The sequence below is a fragment of the Malaclemys terrapin genome, chromosome 3 (assembly GCF_027887155.1).
Source record: "Malaclemys terrapin pileata isolate rMalTer1 chromosome 3, rMalTer1.hap1, whole genome shotgun sequence".
In the NCBI taxonomy this organism is placed as follows: Eukaryota; Metazoa; Chordata; order Testudines; family Emydidae; genus Malaclemys; species Malaclemys terrapin.
The window spans coordinates 75,152,818-75,172,032 of record NC_071507.1 but is presented as its reverse complement, the minus strand read 5'-3'; the positions used below and the strand labels follow the sequence as shown (position 1 = coordinate 75,172,032).

The 19,215-nt window shown below is 39.9% G+C and overlaps 1 protein-coding gene across 1 annotated transcript in view; it reads left to right on the top strand.

The window, feature by feature from the left end:
- Window positions 1-19,215, top strand: part of RYR2 (ryanodine receptor 2) — a 687,809-nt gene that overhangs the window by 469,600 nt on the left and 198,994 nt on the right. The window contains exons 50-54 of the mRNA XM_054022704.1: window positions 1,640-1,860; window positions 3,821-3,911; window positions 12,002-12,142; window positions 13,837-14,000; window positions 18,383-18,461. Coding sequence (XP_053878679.1) covers window positions 1,640-1,860; window positions 3,821-3,911; window positions 12,002-12,142; window positions 13,837-14,000; window positions 18,383-18,461 — 696 coding nt within the window. The remainder of the gene's footprint in view (window positions 1-1,639; window positions 1,861-3,820; window positions 3,912-12,001; window positions 12,143-13,836; window positions 14,001-18,382; window positions 18,462-19,215) is intronic.

The following is a 19,215-nucleotide window of genomic DNA, read 5'->3' as shown; positions in this document are numbered from 1 at the left end:
TGTCCTATTTCTGCCTTGGAATCACCTGTCTCCTATTTTCAGTCATCTGTCCCTTGTAATTTTTCCTATATGGGCCAGAAGGAAAATGGGAGTCTGAGGGCTGAGACTTGGGCTTCAAGATTCCAGATGGAAGGAGGCAAAAAAGTCAGAAGAGAAGTGGGCATTACTGCCTCTGGCACAGAATTTTTGCGCTTTTTTGAAGGATAAGGAATAAAATCCATATTACTCTTGGCTGTGTTGGTTCTGCAAGGCTAAAAGGGAAAATATTTGTCATTAATCAGCAAGTTATAACTCTCTACATCTGGAACAGATACTTTGAACGAGAAGGTACTATATGTCAGTAGTCTTATTTCAGGAACTTTAAACTTGTTTTTAAGCAGATCATCATTCTATAGTTACAGAAAACAGATAAGATACAATTGTGCTGGCAACAATAAGAGTTCACCCTAGAGCAGAGATATCAGAAACATAGTCCACTTGATGTATATTTGACATGATCAGATTTTGTAGAGTTTGTTTTCATTTTAAAAAAAGTTTCTAGTAATGGGAAAAGAACTTGCAAATGTGAATGAAGTATAAACAAGTGATTTTTTGTGAGGAAACAAGGCAAGCTGCTTTTTACTTAAATGTCAGGCAAGTCAGTACTGGATGGTTTGGAGCTATGGGGCCCAAGTTTATTATGAGCACCAAAAACATCTATTCCAAGAAGTGAACCTTTCCAGGAATTTTGACTTCATAGAATGCTTGAGTTTTGCAGAAGGAATCAAGGTAATTGGAGGCCACATAGCCCCACTATAACCTCAACTTTGACTGTTCAGTGCCTCAATTGCCTTTATTTTCCAGAAGGTTCCAAAGCTCAACATTTCCAGAGGTGTGAATACCCAGAGGTCATACTTTAAACACACTCCATTGTGTGTGTAAAAGAGAGAGAATGGACTTGAAACAAAGCCTTGTATTGGACCTGAATATGTGGTGTGTTCAAAATCTAAAAATGCATCTGAATTTTGTAAACAGCACCAGTCTTTCTAATGGCTGACCCAAAATCCCATGCCAAATGCTTCATGAACTTTAGACAGTTCAAAATAATTTCTGAAGCTTGAGCCCACCTCTGTATATAATATCTGTGTATCTATGTATCATACAGTTTCTAAGTAGAATAATCATTAACATTTTGTAGATCCCCATTTTTGGCATCTCTCTATAGCATGTTGTTTTTCAGGGAAAATAGTATATATAATTGGATTTTTTAAAATGTATTTTTTCATCTGGAAAAATCTCTACACAGTAAGTGACATGTTTGGAAAGTAACAAGTGACTGAATATAGGAGGTTAGAATGGAATATACATGCTGTAAGATGTATATTGTCTGTCTGTCTCTCCGTGTATTAAGTCTCATTACTTTTCCAAATTTCACCTTCTTCTTTGACATTTTCCACAAAATAATTATAGTATATTTGAAAAAATAGTGTGTAAATGTATCATACATGGCTTGTAGGGAGGAGAGTTTCCCCTTTGTGCCTGGGAAAATTAATTCCTTTTGTATCTACTATGAAAGCAAAAACTGCAAAATGTAGTTATTTTCCTTTGTAACAATATTTATCAAACAAGTCTCATTGTTTGTGTTTAATTTGTTTCATAGGCTGCTCTGAGTGCTACAGACATGGCCTTGGCTCTGAATCGATACCTTTGTACTGCAGTCTTGCCTTTGTTAACCAGATGTGCTCCTCTTTTTGCTGGCACAGAGCACCATGCCTCCCTCATAGATTCCTTATTACATACTGTGTACAGACTCTCCAAGGGCTGCTCTCTTACCAAAGCTCAGCGGGATTCCATTGAAGAATGTTTACTCTCTATTTGTGGGTAAGTCAGTGAATATCCCTGACTCCATAGAAAGATGAGTTGTTATATTGAGATGTGATATATACAAGAGCATGACAGCAGAGTAGCTAACTACATGTCACCTTTTATCAGTAGCATGGTTATGGCTTTTATTTAATACACTGTCACTCTTCAGATACTGTATTTTTCCATTTTTGCGGAGTCTGGGAAAGATATATTAAATAAATATATACTTGATTATATTCAAGTTGCACAGCTGGTAATTACATGTAAATGCAATTTTTAGTTATTGTTCTAACAGATTCTCCTTAATTAACAACAGTAAGTAACTAAGAGAACGCACTGCATTGGGGACAAAAATCTATATAAATAAGGAATTATGAACATAATAGAGTATCATTTTTAAGAGCATTTTTAACATTGCAAACTGATAGTACCGTGTGGTGATTTATTATAGAAGTTTATATTGCTTGCTGAAGCTATTCAGTTATCAGTTACATTTTAAATCCTAGCTGTTCTTTAATTACATAGTAGTTCATGATCAGCACACTTTCCAACCTATCAGTTGCATTAGTGCCACCCTCTTTCCATCCTGGAATTTTTGCCTATGTTCTCCCTTCTCAAGTCTAGCAGCCCAAGTGCAAAATTTTCAAACATGCCCAAGTCCCATTTTCAAAATGTGCAAGCATTCAGGAATCTAAGTCCCACTGAAAGTCAGTAGGAATTAGGCACCTACATCATTTATGCACTTTTGAAAATTTTAACCCACATGATTTTTCCTAATGAACCTCCCAGTCAGTTGAAAGGGACACACCTTCTTGTATTGTTAGTGGTAATTTTGAAGTTCAGGGCAAATAAAAGCAGTGTACTGGATTCTTTATGCTATATATTATAGAATCATAGAAATATAGGATGGGACGGGACCATGAGAGATCATCTAGTGCTGAGGTGGGACCAATTTTACCTAGACAATCCCTGACAGATGCTTGTCTAATCTGTTTTTAAAAACCTCAGGTGATGGGGATTCCACAACACTCCTTGGTAACCTATTCTGGTACTTAACTAACCTTATAGTTGGAAAGATTTTTCCTAATATGTAACCTAAATCTCTCTTGCTGCATATAAATCCAATTACTACTTATCCTACTATCAGTGAGCATTGAAAACAATTGATCACTTTCCTCCCTCTAATAGCCCTTAACATATTTGAAGGCTATCAGGTCCCCCCTGAGTTGTCTTTTTCTCGAGACTAAACATGCCTTCAGTTTTTTTAACTTTTTCTCAAAGGTCATATTTCCTAAACCTTAGTTCATTTTAGTTAATAACAATACTTTAATTTTGATAATGTCAATATCGTATCTGTTCACAGTTTGCTGTTATTGAGAGACTTTTTATATGTATATTCTCTGCCTATTATAGAGTGGCATATAGACAAATCCCTGTTGTTTGTTCTCTTTCCAGCTGATGCCCAATACTCTTTGGATCCTAGTATAGTACATCCACAGTGTCAAAACTTAGCTTATATGGCTTCTTCAATGCAAGAATAATGGCAAAATATTATTCTTTATGTGCTTTTTTTATGTGTTACAATATGCATGGTGATAATCAAATATAGTATCGGAATATTACATTTTCTGTTTTGCACCTGTTCTTCTCGTCTCTATTTCAGAGCTTGTGTTTTCACAATTTTTTTTTTTTTTTTGTAATTTATATTGTTCACACTGGAACATAGCTGGAAGTAGCATATTCTGGAAGTTTTGTTTAGAATGCCTCTGTTATTGTTTGCTCTCCATTTCCTTCCCACACATTTTTAATCTGCTGTGTCACCAACAAAATTACATCACTTTATGGATTTGGGAATATCTGAAGGAGTAGGACAATTGGCACAGATCCTTGGAGTGTGTGGTTACTTTAATGCATTGTCTATTTATTGCATAAAAGCTAGTTGTATGCTCTGTTGAAACTGTCTGTCTACCTACAGCCAACTGAGGCCTTCCATGATGCAACACTTGCTGAGGAGATTAGTGTTTGATGTTCCCCTATTAAATGAGCATGCAAAGATGCCTCTGAAGGTATGTGTGGTTTACAGTAAAGGTATATTTTAATCTTCTTGTATGCAATGTACTATTACTTGTATGTTGCCTTGCCTCCATCCGGTAGAGGAAACAATAGCATGTCATCACTCTAGTAGGAAGCAAGGAGAAAGACTATTCTTTGTGACAGCCACTAATGCTCACTTCTGATCAGTCCACACGGAAGCATAAAGTTCATTCCTCATCTCTGACTCCCCTTCCAATTCTGTCCTTTCTTCAAGCCCTTGTAAAAAAGAAACAAGATGGAGAGAGGCGAGAGGGTGAGAGAGATGTTTCCAAGGCATAAATAGAGCAAGGTCATGTAAATTTCTGGGTGGCTCCCCAGGATCTCCAGCTTGGGCTCTGCGTGTTTAGTCTCTCTCCTCCCAGAAAACTGACTCATTTTCTCTGTATGCAGTGTTGTAGCCGTGTTGGTCCAAGGATATTAGAGAGACAAAGCTGGGTGAGGTAATATCTTTTATTGAACCAACTTCTGTTGGCGAGAGAGACAAGCTTTTGAACTTACCGAGCTGTTCTTCAGGTCTGGGAAAGGAACTCAGAGTGTCACCGCTAAATACAAGATTGAGCAGATAGTTTAGCATAAGTCGCTAGTACATACTCTAAGGGGAACCATTCAAGGTGAAGTGGCCTGTTAACATCCCTGTAGTCATAGGACAAAAAGGGAGGTTAGTGGGTTATAGAATTTTGTAATAAGCCATAAATGCAGTGTCTTAATTAAGACCATGATTTTTAGTGTCTAGCAAAGTTACGAATTTAAGCTCCCAGGCTCATCTTCTGGAAGTGTTGTGCAGGTTTCCTTTGAGGATGAGGCCTGATAGCTGGGATGTCTGAGGAATCCAGATCTTTTTCCTGCCAGTCAAGTTTTCTTCAGGCTTCAAAGGTTTTATCGTCTCCTGTTGATGCTGGTTGCGGCTCTGCTCCATGAAGGGATACACTTATATACTTACTTAGACAAGATCCTCAACACAGAGTCCTCAGCGTAAAGCCTCAGTGTGCCAAGAACTGAATCATTCACCACCTTATATCCTACTGTTTTTTAGTGAACTATGAAAACTCGCTTCTGATGATTTCCGAACACCGCTTTCGGCAAGACATTGCAGCTATTCTCCTTTTATTTTGCCTTTTATCCTTCCTTTTATAAGAAGCAGGTCATGTTTAATTTCATCTGTCACCTCTCTTGGGTAGAGACTTATGCCTCTCTCCCTCTTGACTGGGAGTTTTCCAGGCTGCAGAGTTTCTTGTCTACACTGTGGTATCCTTAGCCCTCCAGACTGCATGGAAGGCATGTGTCTGCGTTTTGTTTTTTTTCTCCAGGGGTTATGAACAATGTGATTACCCTCAGTTACAAGTAACCACACAGCTCATTATAAGCAAGCAGGTTTATTCTTAAGGTGAAAGCATTACAGAGAAAACGTATTAAAAATAATTTAAAAAAACCCTACATGAATTCTAAAAGCTTACCAGAGATCACCCCAGCTCCAAACTTGGGCTCTGGTAGGTGTCAGTCCTTCAAAACCCATAGCTGGGTTGTCCCAGAGGTTACAAGATCATGTCTGTCTCAGATTCAGAACCTGCACATGGGTTGGGAAGAGCAGCCATTTCTTTTTACAGTTCAGGCCTTTGATCTTAGTCTTCAGTAATAGGTCAGTGGCACACAGGGTATAGCTGCAAAAGACTGGGTTTTTGTATAACTGGAATTGAGGGATTTGCATTCACCTCCCCCTAGATATTCCCCAGGAAAACCAGTTAACGCTTTTTGTTCCAAAAAGTCCATTCTTGTCTGGCACATTGTTTAATGTAGTCCTTTGAACCCCCAGTTCTCACATCTGTCACATCTCCCTCCTCAAGAGGTTACATACAGTCTCGCCCCACAATAACACTAATTCATTCATTTAATACAATGGATGCTAAAGATACTTAAACTTAATTCAATAAGTTCTCCAAAGGATATGGAAGGAAATGTCATATCTGTCACAACTATAATTCTACAGGTGTGATGAAGCTTTAGGTGCTTCCCATTACATATACTATCTCATAGAACTGGAAGGGACCCTGAAAGGTCATCAAGTCCAGCCCCCTGCCTTCACTAGCAGATCCTTAAGTGGCCTCCTCAAGGATTGAACTCCCAACCCTGGGTTTAGCAGGCTAATGTTCAAACCACTGAGCTATCCCTCCCCCTGATCTTGATCTTTGTTTAGTTCTGAAAATACTTACAACATTGAGTTTGCTTTTTAAATCCATGGGAGCATGACACCTGGACTACAAATATATAGTTACATTTTTGGTTGTGATCAAAATCCTCCCTCCCTCCTCTGCAGAACTTTCTGAAGATTCCAGGGAGTTATAACTTTGAATTTAGTATCTCTATTATAATGTACTATGTATTTTCAGTTTTGTGTCTTGTGATTTGTTCTGACTGATGAGAAGATGAAGGTCTGGTGCCTCGTATACTGGTTGTAACTCAGAGTATTTTGTTTGTTTACTTTCCGGTAGGTGGAGTAATCTATCTGCAGGATTGTTGAAATCAATGAATTAAAAAAAAATCTAGCTTAGTATTTTTCTTTTATGCCCTGGAACTCTCCTGTAAAGAGAATGATATATCCGTTGTTTAACTTCCATGCTAAGAACTGTTCTTTAGATATTCTAAAGAGTCCTCCACTTTAGTGACAATACATCATGAGTGACATTATTTTGAACCTCTAATAATTATTAGTCTACAGCCAAAATGCTTCTGAAATAAATGTAGTCAAACTTTACTAATTCTGGGTCACTGAGAACGAAAATGATGCTTAAAATTGTTGATTGGCTCTAGTTTTCAAGATATGCTATTGGGTCAGTATATATGACCCTTGACTTGGCAATGGCAGAGGATAAGTGAGTTATAAAGGGAAGGGATCTCAATTTAAACCAGAAATGACTAAAATACATCTTTGACTGGATCTATGAATAAATCTATGACTGGGTTTGGACAGTACTTGCTTTTTAGGCAAAACAATGAATGATGCAATCTGAAGCTGGTATTGCGTCATACATGATATGAATTGCATCATGTTATTCCTAGAAGTCATGGATGATGCAATCATAACGAAGCTTCCATCACTCTGCTGAACAAATTGCCCTGTATCAGCTCTAGAAATCATACAGTGTCATGCTCTCTTATTTGTCAGTGTTTGATTTTGCAAAGGGACACATTTCTGTTTAGCCAAAGTGAGCAGAGATGCCTCGTTCTTGTGTGAACAGTGCAGATAACTTCGGCTATGTTTGTGGTGAAGTGACTTTTGCATCACAAAAGCGCAGTATAACCACTATGGTTAAGAAAGCCTATCACCTTTATTTTGGCTGCAAAACTGGAGATCAGGACAAGAGGTGGGCCCCACACATATGCTGCAACACTTCTTCGCCAATGGTTGAACAGGAAAAGGAAATCTATGCCTTTTGCAGTGCCAGTGATTTGGAGAGAGCCAACAGATCATACCAGCAATTGTTACTTCTGCATAGTGCCTCCAGTTGGGAAAGGTGTGTCAAAGAAGGAAAAGTGGACTGTGCATTATCCAAACATACCATCAGCTATACGCCCAGTACCACACGGAGGAGGACTGCCAGTTCCTGATGCACCAGAATCATTCTCACTTGAGTCAGACGAGGAAGAGGAAGAGGATGAAACTTCTGGTCCTGAACCATCAATGTCACAGGACCCACATTTTCTCCCATCCTCCTCCTCTGAACCACACTTCATAACACAAGGTGAACTGAATGACCTTGTCAGGGATTTGGAACTACCCAAGAGTAAGGCAGAGCTGTTGGGCTCCAGACTACAGCAGTGGAATCTCCTGGCAGCTGATGTTAGGGTTTCCATGTTCCATGACCGTCAAAAGGATCTTGTCCCATTCTTCTTCATGAAAGGTGATCTTGTAGCCTGCAACAACATTGATGGTGTGATGGCAGCCCTCAACATCATTCATGATCCAGATGAGTGGAGACTGTTCATTGATTCATCGAAGACGAATCTTAAAGCTGTTTTACTGCATAATGGCAATGTTTTGCCATCAATTCCAGTTGGTCATGCAGTCCATATGAAGGAAACCTATGACAACGTGAAACAACTTTTGAGGTGCATAAACTATGACCAACATCAGTGGCAGCTTTGTGGCGATTTGAAGGTTGTTGCTCTTGCTTGGTCTGCAGACTGGAGACACAAAGTACTGCTGTTTTCTCTGCGAATGGGATAGTTGTGCAAGAGATTCTCACTACATCAAGAAAGATTGGCCACTCCGACAGTCATTGGAGCCTGGGAGGAAAAGTGTTCAGCATCCACCACTTGTTGAATCAAGGAAGATTTTGTTTCCACCCTTACACATCAAGCTGGGTCTGATGAAGAACTTTGTCAAGGCCATTGACAAAACACAAGCAGCTTTCAAGTACCTCAGTGGAAAATTTCCAAGGTTAAGTCAAGCTAAGATAAAGGAAGGTGTCTTTGTTGCTCCTCAGATTCGTGAACTTCTTCGAGATGATGCATTTGACCATGCACTGCGTGGCAAGGAAAAGACGGCATGGAAAGCCTTCCAGTTAGTGGCAATAAATTTTCTCGGAAACAAGAAGGCAGACAACTACAGGTTGTTGGTAGAAAACCTCCTCAAAGAATACAAAAGCCTTGGTTGCAACATGTCACTAAAGATACATTTTTTGCACTCTCATCTAGATTTTTTTCCACCGAACTGCGGAGCAGTGAGCGACGAACACGGCGAGCGATTTCACCAGGACATTGCAACAATGGAGAAACGCTATCAGGGCAAATGGAGCCCATCAATGCTTGCAGACTATTGCTGGACAGTGACAAGAGATGCTCCATTTAATGAATACAAGAGACAAGCCAAGAAGTGCCGAGTAGACACTGAATAGGACTAAACTATGTACATAATAGTTTTTTGCCTTTTGTTTCATAATACATTTTATTTATATAACCCTTTTGCTGATTTTTAAAGTATTACATAAACAGGACAGGTGAAATATTATCATGTAAAGCAATCATAAACACATGAAAAGACCTAGGTTTACAATTTATGATTAAAACTCTACTATCTACACAATATTCATAGACATAAAACGTAAAAACTTAAATACCTTAGAAACAATAGCCAATCAGTTGTTTTAATTGTCATATTTGAATTCAGCACATCAAAATACATAATAAATAGCACATTTTATCTCTGAAGCAGACGACTTCTCAAAAATTGTAGATCAGTGTAATCTCAGGATTCCAGCCCAGAAGATTAAAATAGAATGAAAATAGGGACCAAGAGCTTTCCAAAAGGTGTATTCCAGACACAATGGAATCATGCTTTTATAATGCCATTTCTTTTCTTTCTGATAATTTTAAAAAAATATGAAGCCCCCTGATGCTCTGTTATTGCTCTTAAGAGTCTGACTCAGCAACTTTTGCAGTGCTGATAAAAATTTTACTTTATAGGTGCTGGCCTTCTGGTGAAGGCAATTTCAAAATATCAAGAATTCATTTTTGTTGCCTTTCACAAAAGTTTCGTAGAACATACATTCTCAGCCTGGGGGTGAGCCTCAGGGTGGGGCAATCAGGTTCAAGGGACTCTGACCACCCTTCCTTTCACTTATAGCCAAATGGAAAGGGGAGTTCTAAAACTCTTTGCTGTTGTAAGATAGGGTTATGGTATGGAAAAGGTTAAGAACGTCTGTCATAGAACAACGTATCTTCTGTCATAGAACAGGCATATCAGTATTCCTTCAGGATGATAAATGGTATGCTGCTCTCAACATAAATAACTTCTTTAGATTTAAGACTGCCCCAGGGTGAGAAAAAAATATTGTATAGAAAGTAAATTATGTGCAGAAATAAAATAATTTCCAGCAGCCTGTGTTGAACTTAATGTTTCGGACCACTTATCAAAAATACTTCTTATTTAATACAAATTATTTTTAGTTTCCTCCTATCTGTCACATAACTCAATTTGATTGTGCAACATTTTAGTTAAGTTTTTACTGTACCATATCTCTAACAGTACTGCTTCCCAAAACACACCCATACATGCTCTTCGGAATATTTAATGATGCCGTTGCCATTATTAGAGCTGCAGATTTGTCACAGCATTCTTTATCAAAAATCATGGCACTGCCATGGTAAATTTAGTAAAGTTAGAAGTTCAGGGGAAATGGTGGGTAAAGTCATGGATATGAAAATTCAGTGATCTATACCTCTTTAAATACAATTGACATAAATCTCTCCTCAGCAGTCTGCCAAATCTGCCTCAGGTCACAATGCCCAGATTGGGAAGCTGGGCCAAGACCACCGCCATGACAGCCCTGCAGCCCTAGCCATTTTTGACACAAAGACTCTGTTTTCCCTTCGCTGTGAATGTATAGGTTTGTTGGGAGTGGGGTGTGCACATCTAGGCGACCCAACAGAAAGGCAGGCTGTACACCTGGCTGTCATTCCTAGATTTCTGTACTATTTGTTCATTTATCACACTTCTGTTTTCAACTTTTACAATCAATGTTAAAGTTAAAAGCAAAAATTGCCATGTTTCAAGGAGTTTATTTCTCTGAGCACCTTTAATGTTCAGTTTTTAAGAGAATCATGAGGGATTAAAATAATTATTTATCCTTTTTATAGCATCTTTCATCTAAATTCTCAAAGCACTTTATCTCAATTAAGTTTAAGAACACACCTTTGAGATACACAAGGTGTAAGTATTAGTTATACCTGTTTCCCAGGTGCGTAAACTCAGTGCTTCAGAGGTGAACAGATTCGACAAAGGTCACAAAATGCTCCCCTTTCCTCAGCCTCAGAGGTGGGAAGGCTTTGCCTGGACCAGCAGGGAGGAAAATAAATCCCTTGGCCCCTTTAAAGATTTCTTCCTCCTTTCTTCCCCTCCTCATGGGAACCCAGTCTCTTTGTGGACTTGAGGATGGGAAGAGGGGAACTCTTTGACTGATGGATGGGTCAGAAGGAGGCAACATAAACTTACTAGCCCCTGTCCACCCAAGGGAGGGCTTATAAACCCTTCCCCCCTGTCCAGGGCACCATTCTGTGCCCTGAGAAAAAGCTCCCCATTTCTGCTAGTTGGAATTAGAGGAAGACCAGGTTTTGAGGCCTGCCAGTATTTTGGGGGTTGGGATGGAATTTTTCCCTTAGTGCCAAATTGGCGTGGGCAATGTAGGTTTTTTTTCAGTTTCCTCTCAGCAGGCCAGAGAGCTGGTGGAAAGAGGTTAGGTTTTTAAATTCATTTTATCACAATTTTGCAGGTGTCCAGTGCAAATGCTTGTTCACTAGATAGTCTGGTTCCCTGAAAAACTGGATTTGAAGCAGATTAGGAGAAGGCAGCTCCTAAAGAAGGTGGAGAATGGGGATGGGACTCCTAATGTCCAGTACAGTGAGGAGACAACCCCTCCTTCCCTACCCACTTATCCTGGAACCAGGCAGAAGAAAGGGGTTGGGGTTGACAGAAGTCTTTTACCAAATTATATGGATTACAGAAGGAAGGATGACCTGCACTGGATGAGTTATTGCTGGATAGTTCCAAGATGTATTGCTTAATAATTTTGCTGCCTAGTTAAATCTCATTCCTGGAGTCTTGTCTTTTCTTCCTGCAGCAGTCATTGGTAGAGTCCAGAATAAAATGTAGGATGCAAAGAACTCTGGGTGATATCTTGGCTCTATTGAAGTCTGTTGGAACTTTGCCATTGACTTCAATACGGTGAGGACCTCACCTTCTTTCTCGTGTTTAAGCACTAGACCACAGATGTGCCATCTAAGGTTAAGTGGTAACATTCATCTGAAATCTAAAAAAATTACAGACTATTAAGAATTGGGAAAACTTTAAAATGCTTAACCACCGTTTTAAAATTGTAATTATTAGTAATAATTTTCTGTATTGGATTCTAAAGGCAAATAGTATATTAGAACATGAACTCCTTGAATGAATTGAGAGATTGTTCTAGTATCATTATTGTGTGGATCGTATAGCGTTTGAATGTCAGGATAGATAATTGATTGTGTTTGTTACATATTTTGGATGCTTTCAAAATATTTTGTGTTCTAGTTGCTGACAAATCATTATGAAAGATGCTGGAAGTATTATTGCCTGCCAAGTGGGTGGGGCAACTTTGGTGCTGCCTCAGAAGAAGAACTTCATTTATCCAGAAAGTTGTTCTGGGGTATTTTTGATGCCCTGTCTCAAAAGGTAATTTTTATGTAGTTCTCCATGATCACAATGTAGGCTGATCATTTCTAATCAAAGTATTTATTTCAACTTGAGTTAATGACATCAAAATTATGTAATTTTATTATAAATTATTCTGCATCAATTACATGCACAACAGATTATGTGGCAAACAGCATGTGCTAACACTATTTAATCAAATAGCTAATAATAGTGTATACATATAAGATCCTCAACATGCTTAGGTTTAACAATTTGTCAAGGAATATGCTGCTTCCATGATAAATATAATAATTAAAAAAATAAAATGGTATCCATGCAATCCTGTGTGGGTCTAATCTTGTATACCCTTACATTTTATCTGTCTTTTTGTTTATATGACTTATTACTGTACAGTAAAAGAGAGCCCTTCCAACGATCTGTCCTTGACAATCTTTAAAAACACACTGATAGACCCATCTGTTACCACAGATGAAATCAATTAATGCAGCAACAGCATTAATATAACAAATGTTAATTCACCTCTCCACCAAATCCCCACCAGAGTCCTACACCACCTCTATTCAGTCCTCCCCATCACCTATCTCATCACTGGTAAGGGGGAAAATTGGGCCTTGTAGTGTGTCCTGAAGTTTATCAGGACAAAAGTTAACTTTGCAATGGCCGTTATAGACTAAGGCTACATCTACACTACGGGGGGGAGGGGTCGATTTAAGATACGCAGCCGACTTACCCCGCTGTAGGGACGGCGGCAAAATCGACCTATGCGGCTTCCCATCGACGACACTTACTCCCACCTCCGCTGGTGGAGTAAGAGCGTCGATTCGGGGATCGATTGTCGCGTCCCAACGGGACGCGATAAATCGATCCCCGAGAGGTCGATTTCTACCCGCCGATTCAGGCGGGTAGTGTAGACCCAGCCTAAGAGAGGAAGTATAATTAATCCTTGCTGACACAATAGGACCTTTCAGTTCCATGGACCCACTCACTGTAATAAGGACTACTTATATGAGTACGAGTTTGTAGGATCAGGCCCTATATTATACACTATAGTAGCACTAATGAAATGCATCTAGAAATTAAGTTTAATTTGTTATAAGTACCATCATATTATCTCTTCAGGGCTTTTTTCCTCCTTGGAAGGAAAAAAATATTGGGTAATTTAATAAATTTAAATCACACAAATGTTTATTACAGCTATTTTTTCATGATTATTTAAACATTTTAAACATCAGCTAAACTATCTTTGAAATATCGTCTATACCTTAGCTCGACAAGACTAGATAATACATTTGGACATTATATAGTGTTTTTTTTCCCCCAACCTGATGAGGATTTCACCATGATGGGAAGCCATTTGGTATAGAAAATCCAGGTTCTTGGACAAGTGTTGGATATTCCTCTGCTTTACTCTGTTCTGGCTCCCTGTGAGGGACCAGTCTGGCTCCCACCAAAGTGAATAATTGTTTTTCCATCAACTTCAATGAAAGCAGGATTTGGTCCTAAGTCTAGCTTCAGTATTCAGTAGTATTTCATTGTAGTTCAGATGTCAGTTTCTTTTATTTTCAGAACTGAGATTCTATTTCACATTGAGTAAAAAAGTTGTTCCATGACAATTTGGTTTCATGTATGGCTATAATGATGAATCAATTTCAGCAATAATGGAAACAATCTCCATTCAACACTATGTCTTTTTATCCCATGTTTCTCCATAGAAGTACGAACAGGAACTGTTCAAACTGGCTTTGCCCTGCCTGAGTGCAGTTGCGGGAGCTTTACCTCCAGACTACATGGAATCCAATTATGTCAGTATGATGGAAAAACAGGCTTCAATGGATTCAGATGGGAACTTTAACCCACAACCTGTTGATACCTCAAAGTATGAACTTTTTCTGTTGCAGCTCATTTTTACCATGAACAGTTTAAGCCTGTAATTGAAATATGGTAGTACAGAAAACACATAAGTACATGCCCATCTTGAATTACCATCCTTAAGATAAAATGGGGGGCTTGTTTGGTTATAAAACATGAAAGCCACAAGTGGTTCACTATATATTCCTTGGGCACCTTACCACAAATGAGACAAATTTTCAGTCTGGAAATTAAACTACCCGAACCCATTTGTTCTAGAAAGCACCTAGCACACTTTTGGGAGTTGTAAAAGTAAATAATAATTAATAGTTAATGGGAGCCAAGTACTAAATTCCTGCGACTGACACTTAAATTTTACTCTGCAAAATGTGATAGTGATTGTACATTTATGTAATGCCTTTTTATCCGGAAGGATTCCAAGCTACAGGCCACGTTCTGGCTGTTTTGCATAGTTGTGCCAAGAGGGGAAGTGGGCAGAAGGAGCCCTCTCTTTAGCTTGCCACATCTTTGCAATGAGCAGCCAGAATCCCACTGTTTGTGTCCTATGAGTGCACGATCCAGCGATTCTATACACCCCAAGTGCACAAAGCCCAAGTGGATTTAACATCCTGGATGTGGCCATAGCCCCATCCTGCCGTACACACAATGGTGATACAAACCTGACAGAAATAAGACCACACACTACCTCTTCCACAAGATCACTTCTAGGCATGGCTGTGCAAGCACCCTTATAGACATTCTGTCTATCTTAACACTCAACAGGCAGAATACCTCGAATCACTGCCACTGGTGCACTGGGCTTATGCACACATGCACCCATAATGTGAAGGTGGCTGCAAAAGCCACAATCTAGCCCTGAATAGAGGAATCATATTGCCCACCACTAAAGTACAATCACCTGTGAGGTGTAATGTGCTAAGTGTCTAACTACATAACTTACACAACCATTTAGGACATGAAATGAAGATTATTTTATCCAGTTGATATTGTGGGGGTGAATTTTAGGTAGACAGAATATAAATAACCAAATAATTAGAGTTTGCCCAACTCTCTGGTGGCCACACTCCTCTCTATTAAAAAGTGTTGTTATGGGGCCTTCAAGGACCAAGATTTGTCAAGACTGGTTTTTAACCTCTTTCAAAAGACATCATCTCAAGCATCACAGTTTCCCCTTAGTGCCATACTAAGGCATTGGTGTAGTATTGGTTCAAAAGAGAAAGTACTGCCTTACCAATGTCACCTCCGTCATGAGCTGTTTACCTGCCAGTCCCCCATCTAAGTACTAGCCATGCCTAATCCTCTTTGGAAATGATTATAGGTGAACAGCTGCAATCTGTTATATTTGTGACTTTATGCAGAGTACTGTATCGTGCCCCCCCCCCCCCCACACACACACAAAAAAAACAAAACAAAAAAATCCTGCTGAGAACACATGATGATTTTTTTGTGGCTTCTTCCTACTTCGTACCTGGATACATTTTTGCACAGTACTACACTAATTGTTAACTACTTGGAATAATTACTGTTGTACATCTCTCTTTTCTCTGATCCTATGACAAAGGATTAAAGGACAGACTCTCCTTGCTTCCCAGTAGATGTCACTGTAGCATTGTCTATCCCTTAATCCGCTGTCATAGAATGGGAGAAGAGGGTACTATGACAAACAATTATCAGTAAGCAATTTTCCTTTTATTTTGTAAGAACACAAGTGTAGGAGATTGCTTTGTATGATAAATTGTTCATTAAAAAATGTTCTATAGCAGTGGTATCCAACCTTTTTCGCCCAAGATCACTTTTTGAATTTAAGGGCAACCCAGGATCTTCCCTGCCCCTTCCCTGAGGCCCTGCCCCTTCCCCAAATTCTCACCCCACTAACTCCGTCTCTCTCCCCCCCATCACTCGTTCTCCCCCACTCTCACTCACTTTCACTGGGCTCGGGTCGGGGGTTGCGGTTTGGGAAGACATGTTGGCTCTGGGCTGGAGCTGAGGGGTTCACGTGGGAGGGGATTCTGGGCTGAGCCTGGGGCCGAAGGTTGGGGTGCAGGAGGGAGCTCTGGGCTGGGGCAGAGTGTTTGGATGCAGGAGGGAGTGGGGGTGCTGGCTCTGGGAGGGGGGTCAGGGCTGGGGTTGAGGTGCAGGAGGGGGCTCGGAGTTCGGGGGGGTATGGGGTACTAGCTCCGGGAGGGGGCTCAGGGCTGGTTTGGGGTGCTGGCTCCAGGAGGGGGCTCAAGGCTGGTTTAGGGTGCTGGCTCCGGGAAGGGGCTCAGTGCTGGGGTTTGCGGTGTAGCCTTCTGCTGGGCAGCACTTACTGCTAAGGCAGGCTTCCTGCCTACCCCGGCCCCACGCCACTCTTGGAAGGGGCCAACGCGGTCCTGTGGCCCCTGGGCGGGAGGGCGTTTGGCACGTGGCTCCACGTGCTGCCCCTCTCTGCAAGATCCCTGCCCTAGGGTGACCAGATAGCAAGTGTGAAAAATCGGGACAGAGGGTGGGGGGTAATAGGAGCTTACATAAGAAAAAGCCCCAAATATTGGGACTGTCCCTGTAAAATCGGGACATCTGGTCACCCTACCCTGCCCTCTGCCCATGGGGCCGCGCTGGCTGCTTCCGGGAGCAGCGTGGGGGGCGGGGCAGGTAGTAGGGAGCCTGTCTTAGCGGCAACCCCGCTGTGCCGCCAGAGATCACGATCGACTGGGAGATCCTCTAGGATCGATCAGTCGATCGCGATTGACTGGTTGGTGACCACTGTTCTATAGTATTTGTTTTTGTTTGGAAGAAAAGTATTACTGCTCTTCCTGTAGTCGTAAATCAACTTCAACTTCAGTACCCTCTTGCACACCTGAAAGATTGCTAGTTTATTTTCATATTGATTTTATTATTTTTCATATTGAATGGTTTTTAGGCATTCAATGGGATCTGAAATTTGTACCTTTTTGAGTGGCTATAAACTGCAGTATTTCAATTACATAATAACATTTACAGGTTTATAATATGCTTTAACAAGAGGTGGTTGACAGTGAATTTACGTTATGTATATAATATGCACTGTATTTCTGGAAAATAGGAACTGAACTATGTTTTAAAACACAAATAAGTTGATGTTAATAATCTAAACCCATATCAGAAAACTTCATTACATTTTGTAAGTCATTATACTCATAGATTTTAATGACAGAAGGGACTATTGTGATCATCTAGTCTGACCTCTTGCACATCTCAAGCCACAGAACCTCACCCACCCACTCCTGTAATAGACACATAACCTGTGGCTGAGTTACTGAAGTCCTCAAATCATGATGTAAAGACTTCAGGTTACAGAGGATCCATCATTTACTCTAATTTAAACCTGCAAGTGACCCATGCTACAGAGGAAGGTGAAAAACTCTCAGAGTCTCTGAAAATATGACCTGGGGGAAATACCTTCCCACTCCAAATATGGCAATTAGTTGGACCCTGAGCACATTGGCAAGACCCACCAGTCAGACACCTGGGAAAGAATTCCCTGTAGTAACTCAGAGTCCTCCCCATCTAGTGTGCCATCTCCAGCCATTGGGGATATTTCCTGCTAGCAGTTGCTGATAGACCACTCACAGTTGTGTAGGCAGTCTCATCATACCATCCCCTCCATAAACTTATCAGGTTGAGTCTCAAAGCCAGTTAGGTTTATTGTCCCACTGCTCCCCTTCAAAGGCTGTTCAAATATGTCACTCATTTGTTGGTTAGAAACTTTCATCTAATTTAAAGCCTAAACTTGTTGATGGCCAGTTTATTGCCCTTTGTTCTTGTATCAACATTGGCACTTACCTTAAATAACTCCTCTCCTTCTCTGGCATTTATCCCTCTGATGTATTTATAGACAGCAATCATATTTCCCCTCAGCCTTCTGTTGATTAGGCTAAAAAGTAGGTTTTCCATTCCTCGGATCATCCTAGTAGCCCTTCTCTGCACCTGTTTCAGTTTGAATTCATTTTTCTTAAAGATGGGAGACCAGAATTGCACACAGTATTCCGGATGAGGTCTCATCAGTGCCTTGTATAACGGTACTAACATTTTTCTGTATCTACTGTAATACCCCATGCATCCTAGGATTGCATTAGCCTTTTTCATGGCCTCATCACATTGGTGGCTCATAGTCATCCTGTGATCAAGTAATATACACCCAGGTCTTTCTCCTCCTCTGTCTCTTCCAACTGATATGTCTCCAGCCTATAGGAGGCTTTTCACTGATTTCAGTGGGCTTTGTATCAGAATCTGTATGGGGAAGCCAGCACAACAGTACACTCTAACTGGCAGTATATAGTGCTCTATAGTTTTTCAGAAATTTTCTTTTAAAAGAACCCTTTCAAATTATAACATATATAATGTATTGAAATTTGTTCTTTTCTTTTTCAGTATTACAATTCCTGAAAAGCTAGAATATTTCATTAACAAATATGCAGAACATTCTCATGATAAATGGTCAATGGAAAAGGTAACATTATATTATTTTCATATCAAAGTGCATTCAGAATATTATGGATCTACCTATATTTTCTAAGGATTCTACTTAAGTTTTTACTCAAGTTTTTGGGGTTGTTTTAGCATTACATCAATTATGTCTGGCTAAGACTGTATCATCATTTTTATCTTAGAGTTGCTTTTTTCAAGAGTTCTATAACTGCACTCATCTGGTCAGATCTTGAACATGCCAGCATTTCTTGTGTGTGTGTGTGTGTGTGTGTGTGTGTGTGTGTGTGTGTGTGTGTGTGTGTGTGTGTGTTTTAACTTTTACAGTATTTGAGAAAAATGTAATTGGTAGATTTTTAAGTAGTTTTGTTACTTCACACTTTAAGTTTTACTTTTTCAAAAGATCTTTTATATCTCTGTAAAATCCACAGGCTTGGTGTTAAAATCTGCTGTCTATGCCTCAAAGAGTGTTGTCCCTATTCATACAGACACCCTGGCAGAATAGTAAATAAGAAAGTATATTCAAATGTATTTACTTTAAGTTAACATAAATGTTGTGATAAAATAACAAAAGTCTAGACATTCAGAAGTAAAAATGACACTACCTAACTGATTCCTGTGCGCGTGTGTGTGTGTGTGTGTGTGTGTGTGTGCGTGCGCGCGGGGTGGGGGCAGGAGGTTAGGTTGTGAGAGGCTAGTGGGGAAGGGAGCAAAAGATTTGGAGTTGAATAAGAAAAGAGTCTTACAGAAGCATTACCCCAATTCTTTTTCATAAGTAA